Source organism: Agelaius phoeniceus, chromosome 8, assembly GCF_051311805.1.
Source record: "Agelaius phoeniceus isolate bAgePho1 chromosome 8, bAgePho1.hap1, whole genome shotgun sequence".
NCBI classification, from domain to species: Eukaryota; Metazoa; Chordata; class Aves; order Passeriformes; family Icteridae; genus Agelaius; species Agelaius phoeniceus.
The window spans coordinates 17,601,194-17,628,723 of NC_135272.1; the positions used below are offsets into that span (position 1 = coordinate 17,601,194).

The 27,530-nt window shown below is 37.3% G+C and overlaps 1 protein-coding gene across 10 annotated transcripts in view; it reads right to left on the bottom strand.

The window, feature by feature from the left end:
- NTNG1 (netrin G1) overlaps nucleotides 1–27,530 on the bottom strand; it is a 146,771-nt gene that overhangs the window by 32,722 nt on the left and 86,519 nt on the right. For 6 of the 10 annotated variants that reach the window (XM_077182128.1, XM_077182125.1, XM_077182124.1 and 3 more), the window contains exons 4-5: nucleotides 25,143–25,315; nucleotides 15,269–15,295 (exon numbers count right to left, since the gene is read on the bottom strand). In XM_077182128.1, the coding sequence (XP_077038243.1) occupies nucleotides 15,269–15,295; nucleotides 25,143–25,315 (200 nt within the window). Of the gene's footprint in view, nucleotides 1–3,644; nucleotides 3,705–5,621; nucleotides 5,688–15,268; nucleotides 15,296–25,142; nucleotides 25,316–27,530 lie in introns of all 10 variants that reach the window. The other 4 variants (XM_077182126.1, XM_054638163.2, XM_054638162.2 and 1 more) reach the window with 2 other exon arrangements.

A 27,530-nucleotide genomic window follows, 5' to 3' on the forward strand; every position in this document is an offset into this window, starting at 1 on the left:
AAGAGCTTTGAGGTCTTGAAGTTATCTTGTAATTAGATAAAGGTCTAGCAGGGGGTGTAAAATGTTTCCATATATAACAGAGGCCAAGTCCCCTGTGCTGCCTTTCCTCTGGTATGCTCCTGGTTATGCTGAGGCACCTGATCATCCCCCTGACTGGTGGAGTGGGCTTCACATACAGTATTTGAGTGTGTCTGTATTTTTGTAAAGAAACAACAGTTGCAGGACATGTTTCTGAGTATGCTGTGCACTCCCAATACATGGATATTTCTTTGGCTTTTGTCTGATGTACTGGACCGTAAATAGATTGCACCGTAAATGGATTAAATTTTTTTAGACACTTAGCACAACATATGTTTCAATCTTGAGAGCTGCCTTTCTGCTGCCAGAAAACATTAATCCATTTTACATATATGCATTTAGTTAACATATATTTCTTGTTCTCTTCAATGTTATTCTGCTAAACCGGTGTTTTGTGGTTCGTGCTATTCTGGTAATTTTGATGCTGGTAACTGCTGGAGTACAGGAAAACATTTGTTATCAGTCTCAGTATGTTACCATTTGACACAATTAAGTAAGGAGGAAAAAATGTTAGTTTGTTGTCTTTTGTAGCTGGTCACTCTGATCTCAGCCAGCCACCCTGCAGCATTTCTCCCCAAGTATATCCATCTTGCTCAAGTGAAAACTGCCTCTGTGGAACAGATGAGATCTAAAAGTGGAAAATAGCACTAGCAAACAGGAGTAATGGAAAATTGGTGTGATTTTGTTTGTGTTTGATTTTTAAAGTAAGAAAGACTGACTAGTGATAAGCAATCTGATCTTTCTGAAGCCAAGATTCAGAAGCAAGGCTGTCAGTCTTTCTGTCTGACAAAGGACCTGTCTTCTGCTACCAACAGATAATTTGTTTTGGTGAGGTAATACTGTATTGGTATGTTGGTCAGACTTGTTGCTAAACATTTTCATATTCCAGATGAATTTAGAGGAAATAATTTGCTTATATACGATAAAGAAAAGCTGACTATGCTACATTATCTTTTGTATTTAAGGCAGCAGAAAGAAAGTGAAAATAGTTCATGAATGAATGACTGCACTACTTCCACTCTGAAACTGCAATACAACTTTCAATTATATTACTACTACACGTAATTAGCCATAGCAACAGCACAAAAACAAAAGCTGCACATTAAGCAATTCACTCTCAACACAGGGCCTGCTCCAAGTTATGATTTGGAGTGAAGAAACCTCTAATAATTACGAAGCACTTGGATGTATGCATGCACTGTGAAACATAGGCAGGAGGACTGCTCAAGTTCAGAGGGGGGTCATCAATACTTAGGGTAAACAAAGAGACCAGTTTTTAAACTTGGTTGCATTTCTATGGGTATTGCTCTTTTGTAACAACTGTGCTGTGTGAAACCAAATCTTTGTCTCAAAGTTAACTAAGGTACAGGAGTGCTCTAGCAGTCTTGGTCAAATAAGTAAATGCTACATGGTGTAGAAAAAGCCACAGTTAACTCAAAACCAGTCCATGATCTGATCAAACACTAGCAAAGGAAAAAAAAAAGAAATGGCAAGTAATGATTAAATCAATTTTGTGATAGTGTTTGCTTCTCCCCTGCCTCCTCTCCATGTTGTTAGTGCAATAAATTGTTGCTGTTGGCCTGGTCAGTGAATCATTTTTACATCCCTCTGTGCTTACAAAAATAAGCTATGTAAAAAGTCCTCCTATGATTGAAATGGAATTACTTTTTCTACTGGCTACATGAGGTGCTACCCTAAGCCACTCAGACATAGCACACAGAATTACATTCAGCACCGTGCCAGCTGGGAAGCTGTCAGTGTTATATGGCCCTTCCAGCAGATCATGTGGTTCACCTTAACCAGAAAGTATTCTGCTTGTTAGACCTGTCAGAAGCACAGCTTAGGGTCTTTAGGCACACAGCTCTGGCCAGCAGCCTAAAGCACTGTCATGCACTGGCAAAGTCATGCAAACACTGAAGGAGATGGGGGAAAGTCTCAAAATCAGGCTGCACATGGTTTACCAACCATTGTGAAATGACATGAGCTTCTTACAGTGCTAGAAAATGCTGCTTTCAGTTCTGAGTACCACATGTCAGAAAAGACACAGATAAGTTGAATAACAATAAGGAGTGAATGGTTCAGAAACTAAAGATCTCAGAGAAGAGGTAATGACAGCTAGATTGGTTTAATGTGAAGGAAAAAGGGATTGCCATGTTAGATGTGATCATTGTTTTTGGCTGATTCAGGAACTGTCAAATCCCTTACAAACTCACAGAAGCATTGACTCCCTGAGCCTCCCTAACTATTTTCCAGTGCAATGATTTTATTGAAACAATCTTGATTCTGTTGCAGAAAGCATGATAAAATTACCCACTGAAGCAGGCTCACAAAGTTGATAATCTAATTGTTTTGTTTCTATAAATTGAACAATTTCCCCCCATTCTAATGCTATACACTTACATCTTTGAGATAACATACTATTATTGTAGGGATGAAGTTCAGCTGAAGCTTCAGCTATTACAACCATTAAAACATGAAATGTCATCACATGAAACAATGATAAACACACGAGGAAGGGTAGCATCATTTCTAAACTAAGGTTGCATGAGACAGCTATTAGTGTCACTTTTTAATTAAAAGCACAAAGCATATTTCAAGAAAAGTGCATTCACAAATCATTAAATTATATTTTCTTTTTCATTTTCCACTCACTCCGTGCTCCTCATCCATACACTAAGGCAAACAAAGGAGATTTCATTGTAACCTTAGAAATTACCTGCTTCATAACAGACAGTGTGTCTCATTACCATGATCTCATCAAATGGGCCAAACTAAGTTCACACATTTCTTAATAACCCTTTTCCTTGTTCATATGTATTTCATGAATAATGAGATATTCACAATAGCTGCAGAAAGACAAAACATCTTCATACATACTCTTTACAGATAAATTGATGAGGAAAAACAATGAAAAGATCTCAGGGTTCAGACTGTGAATGACAGATATGCAAATGAAACAGGTTGCCTGTAAGTCAGAAAGAATATTGGCATCCTTTATTATATTCATAAAATTCCATTACTTTTATAGAACACTAGACCATCAGTTCCAAATGTAATGCCTGCACTCCGAATTTGCACACTTACAATAAAATGAAGACATAAGGCACACTTACAATGCATTAAAAGACACAACAATGCATTACATTCCATGGCATTTACAGATACTTCTTGAGGACATGGACAATTGAGATTTTATGGATTGTTTGCCCTCAACTAATCTGCTTATGTTTCCTCTTTTACAATTTATGCATATCACTGAGGAAAACAAGACTCTAGTAAACATCTGCTTTCTAGGCAAGGATCTGAATAGTCATATTCATACATTTATCTCCTTTAAAAATAAATGCCATGTCACTTTATTTGCCACCAACAACTGTCTAAGAAGCATATTTATTTTTCTTTGTATGGCTTATGTTTATGTGACTTAATGCTTCTGTTGTATTCAATGAAGATGCCTCACCAGTAAACTAATGGGTACACTCCACAGATATTCCAGATTCATACAGTGCAATGTTTTCACAACACAGAGCACTATGGGATCACTGTATGAATCCTAGAATTCCTACCTCTCTTGTGGTTTGCAACTTGAACAGAAGAAACAGTTGACATAGCTAATTTGGGAGCAACTGGATAGGTAATAAAATGAACAGCAAATTAGAAAAAGTATCATATAGGAACAAATAAAAATATTAAAATAAACATTTTTATTCTCTAACTTTTGAATTTAACAATGGTTATTTTTTTGTAAAGAAAGGGTAAAGTTTCAGAAAATGAATTACACATTATCAATTATTGAATTATTTGAGCTGCAACATCCAAGATCAAGACAGGGAATGTAATTCACATCTATGCACTTTGGCAGTTTTGTGTTAAGAGTTTATTTGGCGGTTTCTCCCAATCCATGACAAATGACTATATGATAACCAGAGTGGTCTGAAAAGGGTTTTATTGAATTTGAATGCATATTTATTCTGGCCAATTAGCATAAACCTAAATCCCACAATAAAATATTTAGATATAGATGGATTTTATAATCATTCTTTTCATACACTATCCTTAAATGAAATATTTAATCTACAACTATATGTGAAACACTGTAACAATTTGCTGCAAACACACAAAAGCTGAATAGAAATGCTTTGAAGTTTTTGTGTTTTGTGCTCCCTACCAAAACATCAGAACTAAATTTACTTAAACTCTTATTTTTGGGGAAGAAATACTGAGTAATTCTGTACTGTTCAAAACATATTTTCCAATGAAGTTAGGTCTTAGATCACACACAGTATAATTAAGCAATGAAATCCATTAGAAATGCTAAGTATCATTTAACTGAGAATGGTTTAATTTAAAATTCTTCTGAATAACATAGGCTAATCCTTACAGACAGCAGAGGAAAAGAGATCAGTCTGGGCGGGGCTTTTTGTTTGTTTAAAAAAGACATGCAAAAACTTGGGAAATACAATGAGAGCTAAATGAAATTGGAATGCTAGGTATTACTTTATCAGGGATATTTAGTTTTAAATATATGGTGAATAATCCAAACTAGAGTACATATCTAATCATTACATAGAGCACAGATCAATTAGTGTTTTCTGTTTTGTTGGGCACATAGAAACTTGCACGTATAGCATGGCAGATTTCACATGCACATGGGGTATGTTTGATTTGGTGATTGTGATCCACAGACTTAATTACAGCCCTTCCCATGTAATTCCCAACAGATTCCCAATACATCTCATTTGGTGTAGTGGCCATTTTCTAGATTGCCTTTTCATTAATTTTATCCTCCACCTCTGTGTGTTATAGCACAGAAAGGACATCCTTTGAACATGAAAGTAAGCCACAGGCCAGATTTCTGCAGGGACTTTTGGGGGAGGAAAGGGCAGTAAATAAGAACAGAAGGAAATTATTTTTATAATGAGCAATCACTTTGAAATGTGAAGTATAGCTGAATACTTCTTCAACTAACAAAGAATCTTAGTTTTATTACTCATCTTAAAAGTAATTTTGTTTCTTTCAGTGCTAATCGTCACATCACAGTATGAAAGTAATTTTTTGTGTAGCACTCAAATTGTAGAAAACCATAGGTCTTTCCTGCAGAGAACTTGCTTGTATTGTGGGATGGCATGAAAGCTGAGAATGCTTCTCAGCTCACTTGGGAAAACAAAGTGGAAACAAGACATTAAAAATGCGTTTGATGTTGACAGCAACAACCTTTGTTCACTGAAAAATCTCAAAATTTACTCAAAATACAGATTGTGCTATCTAAATAGTCCAAAATTTTCCTGGACTTTCAGTGTATCACAACTTTTAGTCTGTATGTCTGTTATTCCCATATTTGCAGTAATGTGCACAGTCTGAGTGTTGGAAGACTCCCTTTTCAGGTGAGGTTTGTTTTATAGTTATTTTCTCATAGGATAGCATTACTTAGCACCAGAGAAAAATGAGTTGGAGTATCATTGTTATTACTTTTGCCACCCTGTGGGACTTGTTGAGAGCAATTTCAGTACCTTTAGACCACTAGGAATTTTACAGCATCCTACCTTGGTTTGGTTTAGAAACCTCAAGGGAAGAAATATTCGGCCATATCCTATCAAACTTTGGAGGATCTGCATGCATCAGGAAAAATCAGGTTTTGTTATTTACATCTGTGATATTGTTCTAAACAGGCAAGCATATGGACAAAGACAGAGATTACACACAGCTATTACTGGACTAGTCTAAGTTGCACTAGAACAGAACATGACTCCACAGTGAACAAGAAAACAAGCAATTCATGATTCCCAAAACACCAAATGGACATAAAATACTGTGCATAACAATTTCTCTTCTATGGCTTAAAATATAATTTTTCATGACGAGAAGATATCCTAGGCCAATATATATAGTTTTAACACCAGGAACAAAACAGGAACATATTGTGTTAAATCTGCTCTGCAGAGATAAAACGACAGTATCAGACAAATATGGACTTCTTACCAAAGACACATATCTTACTGTAACATCCTGTTTCAGGGCCTTTTGAGTGAATTACATATCTGTTATCAGAAGAAATATATTTACCAGTAGAGTGGGCCTCTTCTTTGGCTCTCACACTTTTGTGCGTTTCATCTATTTCCTATCATCTGATATGTCTGCTGATATATTTTACAGCTCGATTTTTTTTTCTCATAATGTTAAATATCTAAGTTTCTTATAAGTTCTACAAAATGTGTTACTTGCATGAAGCATTTTGTGTGAGCAGTAGAATTAGCTGTGTCTCTTTAGATCTTCATCTCCTTTGATTAATATGTTCTGGGGCTGGGGAAGTGAGGAATGACAACCCTTAGCAGACTGGTGCTGGGTCTCGGAGCTGAAAGTGAAGGGGATGGGGTTTTGGGGAAGGAAAAAAAACTTGTTCCTCTGTTGCCACCTGCCTAGCTTTGAATATTAGACTTGGACCATGTTTTTATAATATTTTCTGAGTACTGCAGTGGTTGTGTCTTGTCTGAACCAAACAGAATTCTTCTTAAGGGTCTCATCAGCCTTTGTCCCTAAAGTTCTCCACACAAAGAACAATGAAAGGAAAGGATGGGGACCTGCACTGTGCCATTTGCTGTTAGGCAGTCTTCTGCAATTGAATGGGTCAAGTTGTAATTTAATCACATAATTACATCAGATTCTTGCATTTTTGTGCTTTTTCCTTATCAATCCAGAAAACAGAGGAAAGAAAAATGGAACCAGTTTGGTAGATTCTCCAAGAGTCTACATATTGACTGACATTAACCTGCCTCTACAGGTCAGATCCACCAATTCCCACACATAGGAAGCGCAAGTGCCCCAGTCAGAGTGGATGACAAGAAGGATCTCCAAGCTGTCCCTAGTGAGGTGCTGTGGTAACCCTCACCACTCCACTGACACACAAACACCTGACAGACCACCTTCCTCCTCATCAGGCACTCACTGACAAATTACTTGCAGTTAATTCCCTGTCAAATTTTGGTCGATTTAGGAACACTTAGACTTGACCTAAACATTTAAAAGTGACTGGACATTAGGCATAACATAAAAATCAGGAGTTAAAAAAGGAAAAGCAATCATTATGGACTATGTTGTCCTACTGTCTCCTGAGCCTTTTTTTTCTTTTAGCCATTGTGCAGCATCAGAGTTGTTGCAGAAAACCGGTAACATTTCAGACTGGAGCTTCCAATATCCTACTTGTGTTGTTGAGTACAGTGTGGCACACCTGCTATAAAAATTCATATGTATATTGGTCTTCAACTGAAAAGGCCTAGGTATTATCAAAGGTAAAATTAATGGTGTCAAAGAACTTTGTAATGCCTTAGGACTAACCCTCTGGAATTTGTCATTTCATAAACTGTAGGTCCTAGATAGTAAATCAGATACTTTACATAATCAAACTGATATAATCAGTAATATTTAATATATAATTTATCCTGATCATGATTTTTCTAAGTAATATCATTCCTTGTAATGCAGAAAAATTATATTTACATATTTTTTAGAAATTCTATAAATGCTATAAATCTGTGCTTGTTTTAGCAAACTTACTTAAAATGGAGGTTGTGACTTACTGCAAAATAATTAAAAATTCCCTGACCCTCTAAATTAGATAACACTGAACTGAGTTTCTTAATGGGCACCCAAAACAATAAAGTTGGAGTTTACGGTGCCTGGAGATTACCATTTAAGTATTATTACTAGTGATTATTACTGGTTATTACTGATAATTATAAACATATTAGAAGGGACTTCTGGAGGTCATTTATTTCCACAGTTTGCTCATGGCAGGGTCAACTTTAAAGTTAGATGAGGTTGTTGAGGGTGATATCCAGCTGAAACCAGCTGCTGCTTGGTAATGTGGTTAATACTCCTTAGACTTAATGCTCCTGTCAATGTTCTTTTTTCAATCTTTGGTTAAGAGGAAATCTTTTACTCATATCCTTTATTCATGGCCTGTATTTCTATCAAGATTACAGGCTTCTTGATAAAGGTCTTTCTTTGTATCTTTCAATGGTTTTTTAATGGCAATGACTTAAAATGCTTTATCTGAAAAGGTAGGTGAGAAGTCCAAGTCCAAGAATGCTGGATGTCATTCCCACATGTACATTGGAGCAGATGAGTCATCCCTTGAACAGACACTGGGAAGATTCATTTAGCAGCTAGTTATTCTTTCACAGCAACCTGTGAAAATATTTCTAGTCCTTGGTGATTACCACCAAGGGCTTTATTTATAGAGGAGTTGACTAGATAAACCAATCTTTTCCAGAACAGTTCCATGCCTGGAAACTGCATTTTGTAATTAGAGTAATTATTTACCAGAATAATAAATGAATCTTGGGGTAGATCGTCTATAAGATGTGCTATTTCAATCTACTGTAGAATATTCCATGACAGTTATTCTGGGCAAACAAGGCTAAGAAATGTGAAAGAGAGTTTCTAAATGTATGTTTGAGTGTTATTATTTAAAAGTGATGCTACTGTAGGCATCTTTAAGAGTGGAGGTATGCAAGCTATGTGACTGAGCAAAAAATCAGATATGACATTTTAAATTTGCATTGGATATTTTTGCATTTTAGTTACTATTGTTCCAAAGCCGATTATATGTAGAAAGTAATGACTGAAAAAAATTTAATTTTCATGAAGGAAAAACTTACTGCATTATATTTATTAGATGTATGATAATTTCCTTTTTCTCCTCCCAATCTTTTTTTATTTATTTCCTCCCTGACATTCTGTATCAGAACTACTTCCAATAGTAAATGAAGAAAATCTGTCTCAAATATTCACTGGAAGCACAGTCTGCACCATGGGCTCTATCATGGTTTCAAATGGGGGAAATAAAGGAAATGAATGGGGAGTTTCAGCCTAATTCCAACCCGACAGCTGCACATGAAAAAAACCTGTCACGATCTTGGCAGAAATTAATGGGCATTTTGTTGGTTTCTCACTCCAACCAAGTACTGAGCTGGCAGTAAAAGGAAAGTGTATTCCCAGAGAGAGGGGCTGTCCCTGCTCAGGGATGAGGGCAGAGGTGATGGAGCACAGAATTCTCTGCTGCTGCCTGTGCACCTGCACTCTGCAGCCAACAGTGCCTGATCCCCTCCTCAAGTGATCCTGCAGGCCCAGCCCACAGACAGTGCAGCTGCTGGAAATTACTACCCATAAATCTCTAAGTCTTAAATAATGCTCACTAGTGGCAGACAGGGAGCACTTGTGTTGGCAACTATCATTATTAATTTAATTTTTAATAACAATAAGGAACCCCAGTGGGATATGCTGATTAAGATGTTTTCTAACTTTCTTTCCATTAAAAAAAAATTAAAAATGTATCAGTATAAACTTAATGATTCAGTAGAACTTCACGTCTCTAGCCACAGAAAGCTGGCCTTGCTGCTACCTATTTTAAACTATGAGTAGGCAGCAGTAAATATCTGTTCTCAATTATAGATGCCTGCTGAGGACAGTGGACTTATTACAGTTGTTTTAGGTGCTAATATTGAACAAAAAAATTAGGATTTTTAAGAAATAATGCTCACTGAAATCACTGGCAGATTTAGTAGCTGCTGGAGTAATCAAGTGTGTTTATATCAGGTTGTATTCCACCATTTCTTGCAATCATCATGTCATTGTTACAGCATTTCTACCTCCTTTGGCCTTTTGGAAGCTATGGTAATCTGCCTCACATAAAATTTGCTCTTTCATTAAACTGTAAAATCTAAATCACTGAAAGAGAGAAATGCTGATTTTTTTTATCAACCCTTTATTAAGTTAAAAAATTGTAGGCCAATATTAGGCAATCTTTCTTGGAGCAATGTAGGAAGTTTCATACCTGTTCCTTTGAAGAAAGGAGAATTCTGCATAAATGTGAAGATGTGGTTGTTTTATGGTAGCTCCTCAGCCATAACAGCTTTTATAACTGTTGGAAGAATTTAAATGTAATTAGTCCTTTATGTGTCCACTTGCAGAGTAAAAAGAAAGTGATCTTTTCAGAGGATTAAAAATAATCCAAGGATCCATCTCTGGAAACCTTCAGATATCAGAAAAATATACCACTGATTTGAACAAATTTTTGGCTGATTCTCAAAATAGTGAGGGCTGAGGGAATTCTTCAATTTTAAGTATTTCCATTAAAATGTTTATAGAAGTGCACAATGAATGCCAGTATTTTTGGAATGAAACATTTAGGTACCCTGTCATGAAAAGAAGAATTACTTTGTTGATAGTTTGCAGGGGTTGTGTTGTTATTTTTTATTTGGACTGGTTCTGCTTTTTCCTATAAAAATAAAATTGTCTGATCACCTGGAATTACTGTACAGTAATTCACAACTGATGAATAGTAAATCAAGATTTGTTTTTTAAAATCACTATGCTGATTTGGAAACCTCATTCTTTGCTTTAGTCAGTGAAATAAACAGATTACATGTCTTAAGGAACAGAAAGAAAACAATGAGAGGGTAACACAGAAATGCATTTTTTCCTGGCAATTTCTCCCCAAGTTTTATAGATAATTAGATTTTAAAGTAACTTTTTGGGTCATCTCTACTCTCTATAAACTTCCCTGAGTAACTGAGCTCAACTTGCATATTGCAAGTGCCATGTGTTTTGCATGGGTACCATGGTACATATTGGAATATTGCCATCTTATTTTCTAGAGTATCCTATCACTGGATTATTTATTAATGGTTAAAAGAAAGATAACTATGAACTAAGTAGTTCTCTATATATTTGCAGCACATCAAAAAGCATTGAAAACACTGTGTGATTGATAGACTGATTTAAACTAACTCAAGATGATGGTAGAAAACTGGAAAGAGGAATGAGAAACAACTCTAAACTGCGACTGGCTGTGTCTGACACTGCTGAGCACAGCTCTTCTTATCTGTTAAAATTGGTGGATCTGGCAAAACCAAAGCTGAAACAAAGCCTCCCCCAAATCCCACCCAAGGACCTGGCAGTGCTCCCTGGGGCAGCACTGGTGCTTTCTGACCCTGCCCTTGAAATCACTTGATTTATTTATATCTGTCACAGCAATTTTAGCCAAGAGGCAGTTCCTGCTCTGTGCTGGGCTCAGTTCTGCTCCCTCCCCTTCAGGGGTCACACCCTAGCTGTAGAGCAGCAAACTGGCTTTGTTGGGACTCCTACCAGGTACAACGATCCCTAACGGAATGATTTGGAATGTAAATTTCTCTCAGATCCAGTATTCAAATGAGCACATCATACCACAAAGGCCGTTTGTACTTTCTTTCAGCTCAGTAATGTTTTAATATAGTGTAAAATCGAATTTTTAAAGCAAAAGATTTCAAGAGCTTCAAAGCATTAAAGGAGGGAAAACAACTACTGGCTTGATATTATAATCAGTTATCCAGATAAGGTGACTGCCTTAGACTGGAAGCCTGATTAACAATATTATTTATTAGAAGGTCAGATTTGTATGAAATTAAATTGAAATGAGAATATTTTGCTTATATGTCCAAAATAATAGATACAGTCTGAAGACAATATTTGAATGTTTTAGGGAGATAAATATCTTAATGGTCCCTCAACAGTACAGCTTTCTGTAAACCTGACCTCAAATAATGATAGAAAAGTAATGTACAACCTAGTTATGCATGTTTATGACATGTGTTGGGTATAGACTCTAGTCTATAGCTTGGCATGGTAATGGCTTTGCTCACACGACTGAAGATTTAATAAGAGAACTTCTTGGTTACTGCAAAAGGGCAAAATCAGGTCCAAAATACTTTGTGTTGTTATTAAAAAAGAAAAAAAAAATCCACTTGTATTTGCTCTCACCACCTTTTAAGATATATATTTACCACATTAGAATTTCATTACAAATGTGAAAAACAAATAAAGCTACACTCATCCAGACACTATTTTAGCTCCAGAAAAATACCTATGAGATTTTTCAAGGTTAAGAAAACAATAAAATAAGAAAGTGCATATTCAGTCTTTTTTTTTTTTTTACTACTTCATCTTGCATTCATTATCATTTAAAAAAAGTTATCTTAATTTAAAATTGACTATAAGGAAGAACAAAAACATAGAGAACAAAGCAGAAAATACTGTTTGGTTATTGTGATTGCATCTTGCACTTGGGTGCATGGTCTGTCTCTAAACTCTGACTCATCTGCCAGCAGCAGGCTTTAAGGTGATAATCGCCCACACAGAGCTATTTGCACATCATGTCTATCTTCTCCTTTATCTAATTATACCCTCTATAACAAACTGTTTAGCATAATTAGTGGAGTTATGCTTTGCAAAAAAAAAGAAGCAATAGTTTAGAAGACTCAACTTTTTGAAGGCATACATGTACAGATTAGTAATGCTGGTATTTGGTCACAATAATGAACATTTTGATGCACTGGTCTATGTAAAATTGTACAATCATTATTTTAGCAAGTAAAATAATGCAGTTTTCAGAATATTTAAATACTGTATATAAGTATTGATTAAAATTATGAAATGGTTTTGGGACTCATTAATTGCTAACACTTTCACCAGTATTTTTTCAGACATGGCTGAAAAATGCTGAAAGAGCCAGCACTGCAATCAGGAATGCTGGAAATGATCAGAGAACCTATTATTCAACTGATAGACAACAGCAGGTACAAATGACCTTAATGGGAAAGCTCTGGGTTGTTTTTTTTTTTTTTTTTGTTTGCTTTGTTTTCTTCTAGATGATCAGAAAGGATGTTTACTAATGACCACTGTTTTTTGTGTTCAAATTTTAGTGCTAAGCTGCTTTAATACAAAATCCTTTGAGGTAAAAAAAAAAAGGAAAATAGAGAATAATACATATATGTGCACACAGGTGAATATATTTTATTCTTTGCTGGCTTTCATTGCAGTCTCAAAAAAGTGTTAAATGAACATTGCTTGAGGTGGGCATCTTCTTTGCATGCTGGAAATGTAGTGTTTCTAACCCCCTGCCCCAACCCCATCCTCTTTATAAGCTAGAAAAAGCTGGGAGCACACAAAATCCAATACCCCCCTGTAGGTGTTTGCTGCCAGTAAAATGAAACCCAAACTGTATCTCCTGAGAGTAACTTCCTGCCCCCAGATGGGGAAAAACTCTGCTGATATGAAAACAAATACTGTGTTAGCATAGACAAAACAAAAATCATGCAGAATCCATTAAAGCAGCCACAACTAATTAATCTTGTTTGGTTTTGTGTGTTAATTGGACTTCTGTTAAATTCTATTTGAGAACAGGATAAATTTATGGATTCTATCCTTGTTTAACAAAAATTCTGCTATTCCTATGTTATAGGAGAGGTGTTCAGAACATTAAGCAAGTAGACTTATTTCTCCCCTGAGATATTTAAGAAAAATCACATGGAAAAAGCAAGCAGAGTATCAGTATTTACTTGTGCTCATGAAGAGATGCTCATACTTCACCCCTTTCAGGTAGGCAAAGAAACATGTTGAATTCTACCACATATTATCCCAAGACATTAACAGCAGACTAAAGATAAAACACAGATTTGCATAAACTCTTGTATTTCCTATAGAATGTTAAACAGAATTTTCTCTGTCTGTAATAAATAAACTGTACTAATCATCCCAGTGTAAAATACAAAGAGGTCAACAATGCATCCTTTCAGCTCACCATAGTTCAAAAGGTATTTGAGTTTCCCTATTAAGTTTTCAAAGGCCAACATCTGCTGATGCTCAGAAATGGTAGATGTGGTGACGAAGGCTGTATGGAGGATGAAGTGAAAACACAACCATATAGACCATGCAACACAGTAGTACTAAGAAACTATAGCACAATCAAACTCCAAAGAACTATTTCCCATTCATCCCATTTCTGTTATTAATGGCAGGAATATTTCTGAGAATGGTGACATAAACTTATTCTCTGTCATTGAGTTAATTTTTTTTGTAAAGTATATATGTATAAACACAAAGTTTTGAAAATAGCACATCACTATGAATCTGCAGGCGTGCAAATATCAGAGCAGACACTAGAGCAGGCAAATGACATTATTAAGATTGAAGGCTTTCATTTGCACATTATTGTCATTGATGCTGTTTTTCTATTTAAAGCAGAAAACAGATGCTGTGGCATTCAGCTGCTAATGCTGCTTGCACTTGCAAGGGAGATAGTTTTGATGGCATTTAACTTGCCTGTCTAGAGCTTAACAAATCAGTGCTATTCATCAGCTTAAGTAAACCGAATTGATTAAAAATTGATAGTCCTGGCCCTGCATCATAAGAAGTGAGACAGTTTTACCCAAATTGTTAAAAACTTCTCACTTGGGTATCAGGTATGGCAAATTGCATTTAACAATGGTGGTATTTTATAACTGTGATTGTCCTGTATTATGCAAGTTGTGCCCAAACTATCTGCAAAGCTGAGGCTGTGGGGAATATTCTTTCCTTGAGCCACAGCAGGATCCCATTTCTCCCTCCCTGCTTTATTGGCAATTAACTAACGTGCCATGACTGCGTGCACTCCTCAGCTGTGGAGCTCAGCCGAGGCTCACAGCTCAGCTGCTGTGCACTTGGTCTCTCCACGTGTTTTGTTTAAGTAATCATCTGTTTCATTGATAAGTAGTTCTTTATGTAATGGTGTCATGGTTTTGGTATAGTTTGAGTTGCATTTTGGTACTTTGATTACATACAGGAAAGCATTTTTCTGTGAAGGAACACAATTCTATTTATTTTGTGGAGTAAAGCCGAGTTCAAAGCCTGCTAGAGTTAATGCAGATTCCAGCAGATACGCTGCATTTGCTAATCTACTTCATAGAAATGAAAGCTATTCCATTTATAAACTTTTCCATTTGCTCTTTGAATTTACACACACATATACATACATGAAAATTATTGGTCCTATGCTTCTGTTATTGGCAAACACTTTTCTTCAAAATGCTCAACAAATATTTTCTCTGCAACAGTGTCTTAATTCTTTGTGTCACAGTAGTTTTATAGGACTTGGTGCTCATCTGCTGACAAGAATCGATCAGAAAATCTGGGGCTGAATGCAGATGTAAGGAGTGACATTGTCTCTGACCACGTAACAACAGTTACATGTTAATGCCAGAGAGGAAGGCCAATAAACAGCCCCTGCACCACAGGGCATGCTGTCAGAGAAACATTATCTACACCAGAAAGGGATGTTGGGAAATCAGATCCATGAAGCTGAATGACAATGCAGAACAATACTGGTTTTATTACTTACTACCAATACTGGAAATACTGGGTATACCTGCAGAGAAAGAAAACACAAAGAAGTGTAGTTAGCTGTTTGCTATAGCTGGGTGAGCTATTACACCTAAGATTCTGAAAACATCTTTAGAATACTTTATCAATACATAGTTAAACTCAAGCATCTGCCATTACGTGCCCAGTCCTTTATAAATGCAGTCTTTTAGATTTTCCAGTATGGGGCTGCAGGGACCACTAAAATGCATTGACAGATGGGATCTATACCAGCTCTCTGAACTTCATGAATTTGTTCAGAACAGTTTTGTATTTCAACTAACCAGCCATTAGGTTTAATGCTCTAGATAAAAATATCAGTCATGCATGTATTATGCAGATCCAGGAGAGTAATTTAACCAAGGGATAGATGCATTGCTAACTGCTTTGGCCAGCTGCTTAAATCAGTTGGTACCTTCTGTTGCATTAATTGCATAGAACTATTTTTCCCTCTTTTACCTGACAGTTATCTAAATTAAGCTATGTAAAAGAAATGTAATTGGGTGAAACAATCTAATGCAGTAGGTTGGCCATATTGATTAAGCCTCTCATTGATTTATTTTTTTTCCTGTGTTCATTTCAATTCCTTAACTGAATTAATGCAAGGAAACCATTCCAGAGACAGGTGAAATTTACCATAAGAGGTGGGGCTGTTAAGGAGTAAAACTCCTTCACTGGATAAGCAGTGTGAGATCTCATGCTGTATAATGCAATCTCAAGAACTAGCTTCTTGTCAGGTCTGCCCTGAAAGCTAGGCTTTGTGTGTAGCACAAAACTATGGATATGAAATCTTTCCTGAAATGCCATTTTCTTAAGATTAAATACCATTGTTAATGGGACTGTGGCTCATCACTTGGGTTAGTCAGAAACTGCAGATCAGTATTGAAATCCTGGGTATTTGCATCCTCTTCCTTAAATACAGTTTGCCTTTTTAAAGTTTTATTGATTTTGTGGCATGCATTTTCTAGCAGAAATCTGTCTGTTTCTCCATTAAACATCTGCTACACTTCTTTCAACATCTATCCTAAAGTTCTGCCTTACTCAGAGATGGCATGGACCTCACTCTGCAATTAAGTGAAGGAATGTCTTGAGAATAAATGATATTCAATGTAAGCAAGGTTGCAGAGTCAAGCTGGGAAAAATCCTCACTTGTGGCATGGCTAAGACAATGCTGAAGTAAGAGAATTTGCAGAATGGGGACCAAAGCCAGACTTCTTATGTTTCCCCACATCAGTCCTGGGACACATATCAGAATTGCAGCTCCTGGGTTTCATAGCCTATGGAAGCTGTGGTCTGGCAGAGCACCATGGACAGCACCTGCTGCTCACCCAGCCCCACACTCAGATGCTGTTTGCAAACTTAATTATTTCTACTTCTGCTGAGATTAACGTGTATTTTCCAAAATTTTAGCACCATGAGGTATTGAACCCTGCGCTCATTTGCTAAATGCAAATATCAACATAATAAAACAATGTGGTCACAGTTCCAATAGTAACAAAAAGTGCTGTTTTTTGGTTAAGATAATTAAAGAGAACATCTATCCCCTTATTTTACATGTCAAAAAGACAATCAATTTTCAAATATTTTTCCTTGAAGTTTCAATAGCAGCTTGTTTCAAGTTTTGCAAGTCATTGTAGCTGGTTTAAATTAGCAGGATTAGCTTTCCTTTATACACATATGGAACCTACACAAATATTAGATAAAAGACAAAAACTGTGTTCTTGCACTCACACTTGCGCTGTGAAATGGTATTTGTATTTCCTCTGGGTATACTCCCCCGCCTCAAACCTCTCTGTCTCCTACACACACATACAAATATCCTTTCCTTTCTCTCCTGAACAGATTGTAGCAAAGGAAGAGGTTTTCCTGCAAGTCTGCTTGCCTCATATTATCGTACTTCAAAATTTTCAATGAACTCATAGTGATAAATGCTTCCTGGGCAGAGAATAATGAACACAAGATGCCTGCTAGCCTGAGGGCTCTGTATTAACCTTGCAAAGATATCTTCAGGTTCTGTTTCAAAAGCTGTTTTGCTATTTCTGTACAGAGTTTCTTAGCTGGTGTGGTGTTCTGTAACCAGACTGGTTTTTGTACTACCAGGTATCCCTGTGTGAGGTGACTGGCCTTTACAGTGCACTACTTTATGCCCTTCTTACTAAAGAGAGTGAGAATGACACTTCTGAGTTTGTCTGGAAAGGAGCTGGTTATGTAGGGCCACGAAGCAGGATCTATTAACACTCTGTGAAAACTGCACATATGATGGGGAAATTATTCTTAGAAGGAGTGTTTGTGTGAGATCTGGAGTTACATATTGAGGCTAGCTCTTGAATTCAGCTGAGCTGGATTTGCTGCAAGTCCTTAGGTAATCAGGCACAGGAGGTGTGATTGTGCTCTCCCTCTCTGTCCATGTGGAGGCAGGCAAGGGCCTTAGTGCAGGGTTCTGCCTGTGCCACCACTGCTGGGGACTGTGGGGTCATCCCCCCACTGCTGGGGACACCCACAGGCTATGGGGTCATCCCTGCACTGCTGGGGACACCCACAGGCTGTGGGGTCATCCCTGCACTGCTGGGGACACCCACAGGCTGTGGGGTCATCCCACCACTGCTGGGGACACCCACAGGCTGTGGGGTCATCCCTGCACTGCTGGGGACACCCACAGGCTGCATGGTCATCCCACCACTGCTGGGGACAACAGGCTGTGGGGTCATCCCACCACTGCTGGCCCTTGGCTTGAACCTGGTCTGTTACATGGTGTGGATTGTTTCCAGTCAGCCTTGTACTGAAATCTGTGAGTACTCTGCAGCAGTGAAGTGATGGGGACAGGTTAGAGAGATGAAGGATCAGGCCTCCTTTGATGGACAATTCTATTGAACAAGGTACAAAAAGGGATTCAATTAACATCTATTCAGTTGTTAAACCAAAGCAATGTTCAGCCTAAATTATCTTCCAGTTGAAATCACTGGGATGGTTATTAATGGTAATAGATTTATAGTGAAGGGACACCAAGTAAAGCATGCGAATAAGTTCAGAGGTTGGTACTGCCCCTGAAATTGCAAATATTGCAGGAAAAAGTCACTAATACTATTTATTATTTTTGACTTGACTTGAGGGCGGTGGTTTGGTATATTACATGTTCACTGTAAGTGCATCTAAATATATATGCATTACTTGAGAGGAAAAAAATCTGTTGTTTTCCTTTCGTATGATCTTCTGCATCTGCCCTGTAATTTTCTCATTTCCCCTACTTCCAGAAATGGGTTGTTTTAGCTCTTAGCTACCATGGAACTGGCTATTGAGATGAAGAAAAAAGCAAATCAGATGCTAGCGAAGAAAGCAAGTTTTTGATTCTGTCTCTAGTTTGTGTCAGTGTGAAATCCTTAACACAAAGAAATAGATCAAGCTTTCGGTGAGAAGGACCACACTGCTGCTTCCAGTGTCAGGGCAGGTCATACCCTGCAGACTCTCTTAGCACCTCCATTGTCAATGCCTGCATGTGCTTCTGGCAGGACTCTTAAACAGGAACAAAATACAGAGCTTTTCATAGCAGAGTCAGAGCAGGGATGTTAATGCCTCATCCGATCTTTTGCTAGAATATCTGCCCTGCAGCATGACAGCACTCCCTGCAGTGAATCTTTCTTTCCTTTGCAGCTCTTCCATTGAGGAATGATTGCAATATCAGATGCTCAGCATCAATTTCAGAACTTCTGAATTCTCTAGCAATTTAAAGCCCTGAGAAGCTCGATGATACTGGTGTCTTGTAATCCCTCAAAGGGAGTGATCATTATGATCATAGGAGTAAACTTTTCATGGGTTGTTAAACCTGTAGTCAGACAAAGGATTACACACAGTGAAAGAAAATTCTTTGGAAATTTCATCTTGTTTCATTGCAAGAGCCCCAGAACTCCTGCTACTGTTAATTTTTCCATTGTTCCTCTGTATAGATTGAATTCATAGCAAAGGAACTGTTTTGATGAAGTTTGTTATCCCTCATCTCTGCTTTCCCAAGCAATATCACCAGAAATAAATGGGACAGAGGAAATAGCTATTGTTTTATTGGGTAACATCTTTTAAAATTTGGACTTCTTCATGTTATGTTTTAGTGAGTCCAAACCAGTATTGAAAACTCTGCCTAGGAAACACCCGGTGAGATCAAAAGATTTTCTTTTTCAAGTAATCGTAATTTATTGATAGAATATTAGAAACTTTGAAAAGTCTGAAACTCAGACTATTTTTAGCACTTTGAATATCTTAAAACAGACACTTTGCCTTTCCATGCTGCTGCTGCTAAAGGACCAGAAGTCTCTTTCATTTCACCTTTTCACTGTATATGGCAAAACCAGAGTTGTTTGAAACCAGTGACATACAGAAACAATTCATTTCCCAGCAACAGATGTCACCACAGCCAGCACAAACAACCAGCTCAGCAGGGTCATGCAAGAGGGTAGAGTGCTGAAGGATAATTTTTCAAGCCCTATTTTAAAAAAAATACAGCATGTTATTTATAATGCATTGTTTTTAGGTAGGTACCTGCAATGTTTTGCTGGCTATTGCACTGGATACCCAGTTGAAGGAAAATGAGTTTATCAGTTGCAGATTTTGCAGTTTTTCCTGACACTCCTGTTTACCTGAATGCTCTTGATACACTGCAGTTTTGTCCTCACACTGTTTCCCAGCCTTCTGTGTGACATGTTCCTGTGGCTTTATACCTTCTGTAAGCTTCACGGACTAATATTAGTATGTAATATAAATATAAAATAGGAGCAATATGAAGCTTTGCTGTTTTGTAACTTATTGATTGATATCTTCCTTTTTCTCTTTGAAACACATTGTCAAAAGCATCAAGGAGCAAAATTTTGTAACTTCAATATAAGTGTCACATTCCTTCAAATCAAGTCATAAAGAAGACACTAGAAAACTTCCAGGTACTTGGGAGAATGGGCCCTTAGAAAATGGGACACTGTCTAGTTTATGAGTCTGCTTTGACTGGAAAGCAGGATGTGTGATTCTTTCAGTTAGAGGGATCCTTGTTACCTGGATTCCTGACTAAAAAGTCCCACTTCTTGGACAACTTCATTTATGCTGGTCCTTCAGGATGGCTTTGTGCCAGCAAGTATTTATGAGGAAAACTGAACATCAGTGAGGGTAATACCAGTGCACTTCTGGAGGTGCCATAAGTTTTGCCAGAAACTGTTTCTGTGGCAGCTGTGCTGCACGGATGCCTTGTAAGTCTTTTGCCTTTCAGGGAGGTTTAAGGCTGTGCTGCTGAGACAGAGGCTGTACCATGGGAGGGGGACCCACTGCAGGAGAGATTTGGTAAACTGAGATTGTCTGCCTGACTCTTGAGTGAAAAGAACCACCAATGTTTCCCATGTCCTGGTCAATCCTTCGTTTCATGTTGAACAATGAATTATGAAAGTTGTGTAACGGCTGGGAGGGAGTTCTGCTGAGTGTGGGGCACTTTTGATACAGGTTATTGGTGGTGAAGGGACTGACACAAAGGGAGCAGACTTTGATGCAGGGCAGCTCAGTGCAGTCTGAGACAGCTCTGTCTGATGGAGCAAAGAACCTAAGTGCCAAAGATGATCTAAACAATGAGAGGAAGAAAAGGGCTAGTGCTGTCAGACACACACAACTGCTGAGGAGAAAAGCTATCCTGTAATACCAAGTAGAGAGAAATTCAATAAGTTCACTTTGTGTGTCAAAACATATTGCAGAAAAAACTATCTATAGAATGTGGCAGCACAAGGGAATGAATGTAATCACAAAATAGTCAATAAGATAGAGTTGAAATATAAAATAAATGCTGTGTGGAGACAAATGGAGAAATATTGTTAGTGCCAGTAAACAACAGAGTACTTGCTGTCTTTCACAGGTAAAGCATGGAAATATGTTTTGCATTCTCCTGAAGAACTCAGGGTGACTTAAAATGGTGAAGAGATAAATGGATAAAGAAAACAGCTTTGAGTCAAGGTTTCCACTATGACTACAGAATAATCTGCAATGGTCTTCTGTTTCAGGAGTGTACCTTGAAAAGGTATGATAAAGTCTTATTGGCCACAAAAAATGGCAGAAACTGAGCAATGGAAATAAAAGAAGTTCCAGCTCGGAAAGATTTGGAAATAGTCATTAAGCTTCTTGTTGAATCTGAACAAATTTCACAAATTCAGAGAATCTCATGAAAGAGTATATTTTTATTTTGTGGAAAGAAGAAAAAAAAATTTCAGAGTGTTTCATTTATACAGCTATTTTTAACTGTATCTTATTTAAGCATATTCATGTAAACTTCAAATATATTTAAATTTTTAAATAATTTGGTATTAGATGAAAAAGATGGTCTTTGAAAATTAGAGGAAGGAGAAGTATCAAAGGAACACTGTATTACTGGATTATACAAAGTGCCCCAGAGAACTGAAGTAATATATGAAGGGAGGTTATTTCTAGCAACACGTTCCAGGAACTATTTCAGAATCCACACCTGACTAGGGAGAGTACAACACCAGGGCTGCACTGCTGACCACACGATGGAGATGGTGACATAAAGGCAACAAGTTAAGTGAAATTACACTGGCTGTGCAGAGAGTTTACACAGTAATGTAAAACTTCATATGCTCCAACACATACAGCCTTAAATCAGGAAGTGGCAAAAGAAACGAAGATTTACATACCATAAATGATTGCTGCTTGTACCAAAGAATTAGACAACCCACGAGAAGCTGATTTAGTTCTGAAGCAGTGCATAGGACACAATTCAAGAAGTAGTTATCAGAGAACCACTTCTGGACTGAAACTCAACATGCTTGTTGAGAAGGAAAAGGATAAAAAAAAATCCACTGCAGTAATATTTAACTTTGAGAGAGCGAGGAAACGAAAATGAAGAAGTTAGATAAAAGAAAAGTGAAAAGAACATCTAAAAAGATATGCATGCAAACAGCATGGAAGCAGCTGGAGACAAGTGTATGAGAGGCTCAGAATAATCATATATAACTCATTTCTTTTTTTGTAACTTATAAGAATTAGCTATCTTATAAGCAAAAAAAAAAAAAAAAAAAATCCAAACCCCAATGCCAAATTGAAAACAACAGAATGTAGATGATTTTGGAAAGATACCATTCAAACGTGTAAGTCTTCTCAATGGAGAAAGATATGGGAAGAAAAGCATAAAATCTGCCAATTTAAATATAAACCACAGTATTTTGAGAATCAACTTCCTATGAACACAGAAGTTAGAAATTGTTTTTTGTTAAAATCATCATAATAGAAGCAGGAGGCCCAGAGAGATAACTGGGGAGATAGGCAATTGGGGTATTATTAATGGTATGAAAAATTAATAATTAATTTAATTTTGAATACTAAGTTAATTGTTTTCACTGATGTTCACAACAAAGAAAGCGATTCTCACCGGCTGAGGAATTTTCTCTAAGTCTGTTAGCATCTGAAGTAAATGGTATTGAACAAGAATTGCTATGAGGAAATGTTGCCCCAAGAAGTATTTTACAGGAACTCAAATATGATGTTTCTGAACTAACTATTGTAACATATAACCTGTAATTTAAGTCAGCCTTGAGGCCAGAAGAAATGTTTTAACTGCGGTAGAGTCTTAAAAAAGGACTCAAGGACTGATCTAGAGAATAACAAAACATAAAAGAGGCACATTTTTATGTTATTGTTAAGAGCCATGTTGTTGTCATGTCTAGAATATCATGTGGAGTTTCAGCCTCACCAAATAAAAAAATGACATCACAGAACTAGAAGAGAAAGCACAGATGACCAGAGATGTGGCATGGTTTTATGATAAGATCAGAGAGATCAGGATTTGTCATTTAAAAAAGAGTGGAGGAGTGGATAAGGTCAAGTCTATGTAATGATAAATGGTGTAAGAGATGTAAACAGAGATGCATTATTCTTTGTTCCTCCCTTATCTAAGGAGGTACTGGCTCAACCGTCGAAAAATATTTAAGGCAAGCAAAATAAAATACCTCTCACTCCTTGTCTCACTAAAATTTGAAATGCATTGCCATAAGGTATCACTGAGGTCAAGCTCATGTCAGTTGGGTGTCTCTCTCTGTTCAGCAGCCAGCAACCCAGCAGTCCAGCTCAGAAAGCCAGTTTATTTCATGGTAACTGAGATGAAGAAGAAATCCTTCATTGCTTCTTCCTGTTTGCTGGAAATTCCTGCTGCCAATGACTGCTGAAGTCAGGATTTGAGGGTAAGTGGAGTATTTGTCAGCTCAAACAAGGTTATGTTTTCATCATCACCATCAACCCCAGGAAGGGCTACCTATTATTTACAAAACATTTTGATTTTTGATTAAACTGTGTATTTGCTGAAATTCACTGACGTTGTTTTAACATAAAGTTGATTTAACAAGCTTCAGACACACTTTCAGTAGGTGTTAATATCACTGTTCTGTCTGGTGCGTGCTCAGCTGACTGGGAATGAGGTAAAACTCACAGCAAGCTGAATTTAGCTAAAATCAACCTGGTAAATCTCACCATATTTCCCAAACATAGCTTTAAAGTATTAATTCTGTGAGCCAGACTCAGTTTTTATAACAGGCGAAAAAAAGTGAATACTCTTACAAAATGTTTTTCCCTGCTTTTTGGAAGTTCATTTTTTTCTGCTCAGTAAGAATTTTATCATAATTTCATGCCCCCACACTTCATGGTTTGTTACTTAGTCTATTACTCTCACATTTTACTTGATAAGGTCCTGCTTCCTATGATCTTCATTTCTGAGTTTTGATTCTTCACAGCTGCTGCTTTGAAGTCTTAGATAACATTCTGAGCATTGCACATAGCTCCTGGTTTTAAACTTTTCCTTCAGCTGCATACATAGCTCTGTTTCTCTCAAATAACTTTTTCAATAAATTGTTATATCTAATATTTTAAAATGAATGTTTTGCTTTTAATCAGGGCAAAACTGTGGACTTTTTTAAAAGGAAGCTAGTAACATCTGTCAAAAGGTATCCTCATTTTCAGTCATTTCTTCAAAGGAATTAAGGTCTGTTACTCAGTTCAGGGGGATTCTGAATCACTGCATATTTCATATATGCATGAAAGGGAGAACTGAGGGTCATACTTGTCTTTGTGCCCTCTCTTTCAGTACCATGTTTTATTTTGGCCCAATCTTGTCCAGAACCAGGAAATAGAGCTGTCAGTAACTTCTTGCTTTGGATAATATGGAAGTGTGCTGGAACAGTACAGCTGTGTGTTGTGGAGTGGCTGTTAGCTGGAAACAAGCAGATGTAAAGCCTCAGGTTGTGCCCTCGCTTTCTCTCTTCAATACTTGATCTACAAGAGTGCATCTGAATCTGGACTGCAGGTCAACATCAGGGAAATGTTTCCCAACCTTTAGATCTTTAGTTAGTAATATGAAAAATCTGGCCTGAGGTGTTTTTTTTCCCCCCTTTTTAAATGGAGAAAAAATGAGCAAGGATCTCACATGTTGAGCTGAGAGTGTCACTAATCTCAAGACAACAAGGATGTATGAATAGAGAGCTGAGGGCACCATGGCTGGAGCAGTACTGCAGTAATTCCCACTGTTTTCTCTCATCTCTGTGTGTTTTTTTATGTAGAGAGTCCTAATTTTTTCATTCCTTAGCTCTTTCTGTGCAGTGTCCAGGGATGTGTACTATGGATATAAACATGTGGTTCTCCTGGAAGTCATCTATAACCATGTGAGAGCACAGATGATGTATACTTACAATTAGCACTTACAAATTGACACCTTGTCCAATTATACACACAGAGTCAGAAAGAAATGACAAACCTTGCAAACATTAATCTTCCTTCAGAGTCATGATATGGGGCAGAATTGTAATAATGAAATATCCTTATTATACAAAACTACTTACAGATATTAGCAGTGCCCTTAGGTATAGGCAGATAAGAACCAGGGCTCCACGGTCGGCCCTGATAATTCTTCTTGCATTTTCCACAGTCTGGGCCCGTTGTGTTATGCTCACATTCACAAAGTAGTCTTTTGTTTTCTTCTTTACAGCCAGTAGCATGAAGGTTGCACTTACACCTAATTTTAAAAGGCAAAAATAAAACAAAGTGGGATATTATTTAGAGGTGAGGTGAGTTTAAGCTCAAGTTTTAGAAAAGCATGTCCTATGGCAACAGCTTGATTTCTGTGCTGTCCCTCTGGTATTGTTCTACCATGAAAGCATGACATCACAAAGCATCCCTGCAAAGAGCAAGCTGCAGCTCTTCAGCTCACACAGGTCTAAAGGCAGAAATGCCACTAAGATTCCAAGATTTTGAATCTTGTTTTCACTAATGCAGCACCACTGAGAACACATAAATGATTAATTTTTTTTTACAGATAAGTCTTGCAAAAATTCAAGAGTTACTATTTCCAGGAATAAAACAAGTCCTCTGCTTATGTCCTTACAGAATCTGGTCCAAATTACACCCTGGAAGCCTGAGAAAACAAGACTTCATTTAAATATTCTCTGCAATACCACACTTCAATAGAAGGAAAGCTCACTATAATTGTGTCTTGCCATTCTTGTTCAGCAAGTACTGTCTTGTTCAGAAAGGAAATTTCTTTTCCTGCTTTAATTTAATTTAGCTGTAGTAGCTGAAGGTCAGATGAATTATTTTGGTAGGCACATTTAGTTTTACTTGGGAAAGAAACCTAATCAAGCCTTGTGACAAAATCATTAGATAAACCAGATTCTGCATCTGGTCTTAAAACAATTTTATTTTCCTTAAATTCCCCTCTTTTCCTGAAACTAGGACACTTACAGAATGGGAAGTTAGTTTCATAAACAGTAAGGTATTTTCACCTCTTTCCATCCCTTTCCAATGGATGTCAAAACCAGCTAAAATCTATTTCTGTTTGGGGCTGGAGAGAAAAATCAGTATTTAATGACCTTTCCTGTTTGTTTTCCTAATGACCATACATCTAGTAATTTACAGGGTTCTCATGTGGGCATTTGTCACCTGTTCCATACAGTGACCAATAATCAGAGCAGAACAACATGTGGAATGGCCAAGTGCAAATTAACAGCTGTCAAGCTGACTTCCATTTGGAAGGAATATGACCTGAAGCAATTGGCCACATACATATATATCCCCAGGGTAAAACAAGCTTGCAGTTGTCATAAGTAGCTGTTGGAGAAAATCCACAAGAATATGTAATACAGTAGATGGTGGAGCATTCTCCTGTGTGCTAGAAATGAATGAAACTGCTGTTATTTGAGCAATGCTCATTCTAAAGACAAACAGGTTCAACACTTTTAAAATTGAAATGACCAAAATGTATTAATTTTGGACAAGAGAAAGAGAGTAATTTTTACACAGTTTACAAAATATGTGTGCTTGAAGACTAAATCAATTGTGACTTTTCAGTGAGTTGCCATAGCAGAAGGAAAGATGCTTGTCTGGGCATCAGTGAATGACATCCATCTATTCACTAGACACTGAACCTTTTGGTAAAGGGTACTGCTATTAAAAAAAGCCATGGGTTTTACTGTCCACAGGAATATGGAAATTGAACACTCCAAACAGGAGAGATATACAGTAAGAACAAGACCAAAAAATAGAAGAGAAAAGCAGGAGAGACTGTCAAGTAACTAGAACAAATTAGAGAGAGGAAAGGACTTGATTTCTTTTAGGAGCAGATTTCTGTTCTATTGTAGGGACTCAGTGTCAGAGGCAGCAAAATGATCTAGGCAAGAGGAAAAAAGTGGTTGATTCTGAGGAAAAGCTGTAGTACCTAGTGCTCTGAAAGGGTGCTGCAGATTTGTACAGGAACTGAGGTGGGGGAAGATAAAGGTATGTCCATCTGCTAATTGGAGTAAATATTCACAGCTCTTTTAACAAGTGCCCGAAAATAAAGAACAGTTGTGTCACAAAATCTTGTGCAAAATCTCTTTGCACTTCTTAGATGCTATGCTTTGTCAGATGTTCCTGAAGAGAGACTGACCCTTCCTTAGTTTTGCTTGCATGGGTAAAAGTCTTGGATAGACTCTGGCCTTCTCCATCCTCCTCTGCTTCTATCCAGTCCTGTGCCCTGCCTCTTCACATATATATGCAAAAAATATGCATGTACGTATATGTATGGATATATACATGCATACAGAAATAACTCCCATAGAGCCTCACCATTTCCTTTTACTGCCCTAATCCCTCTGTGTCCCACCTCTTTACTGGCTGCCTCCTCTTTTCCCTGATTTCCCAGGCAAGAGAGCATGGGCAGCACAGCTCTGCTGCCTGTCCTGGTGCCTGTTTTT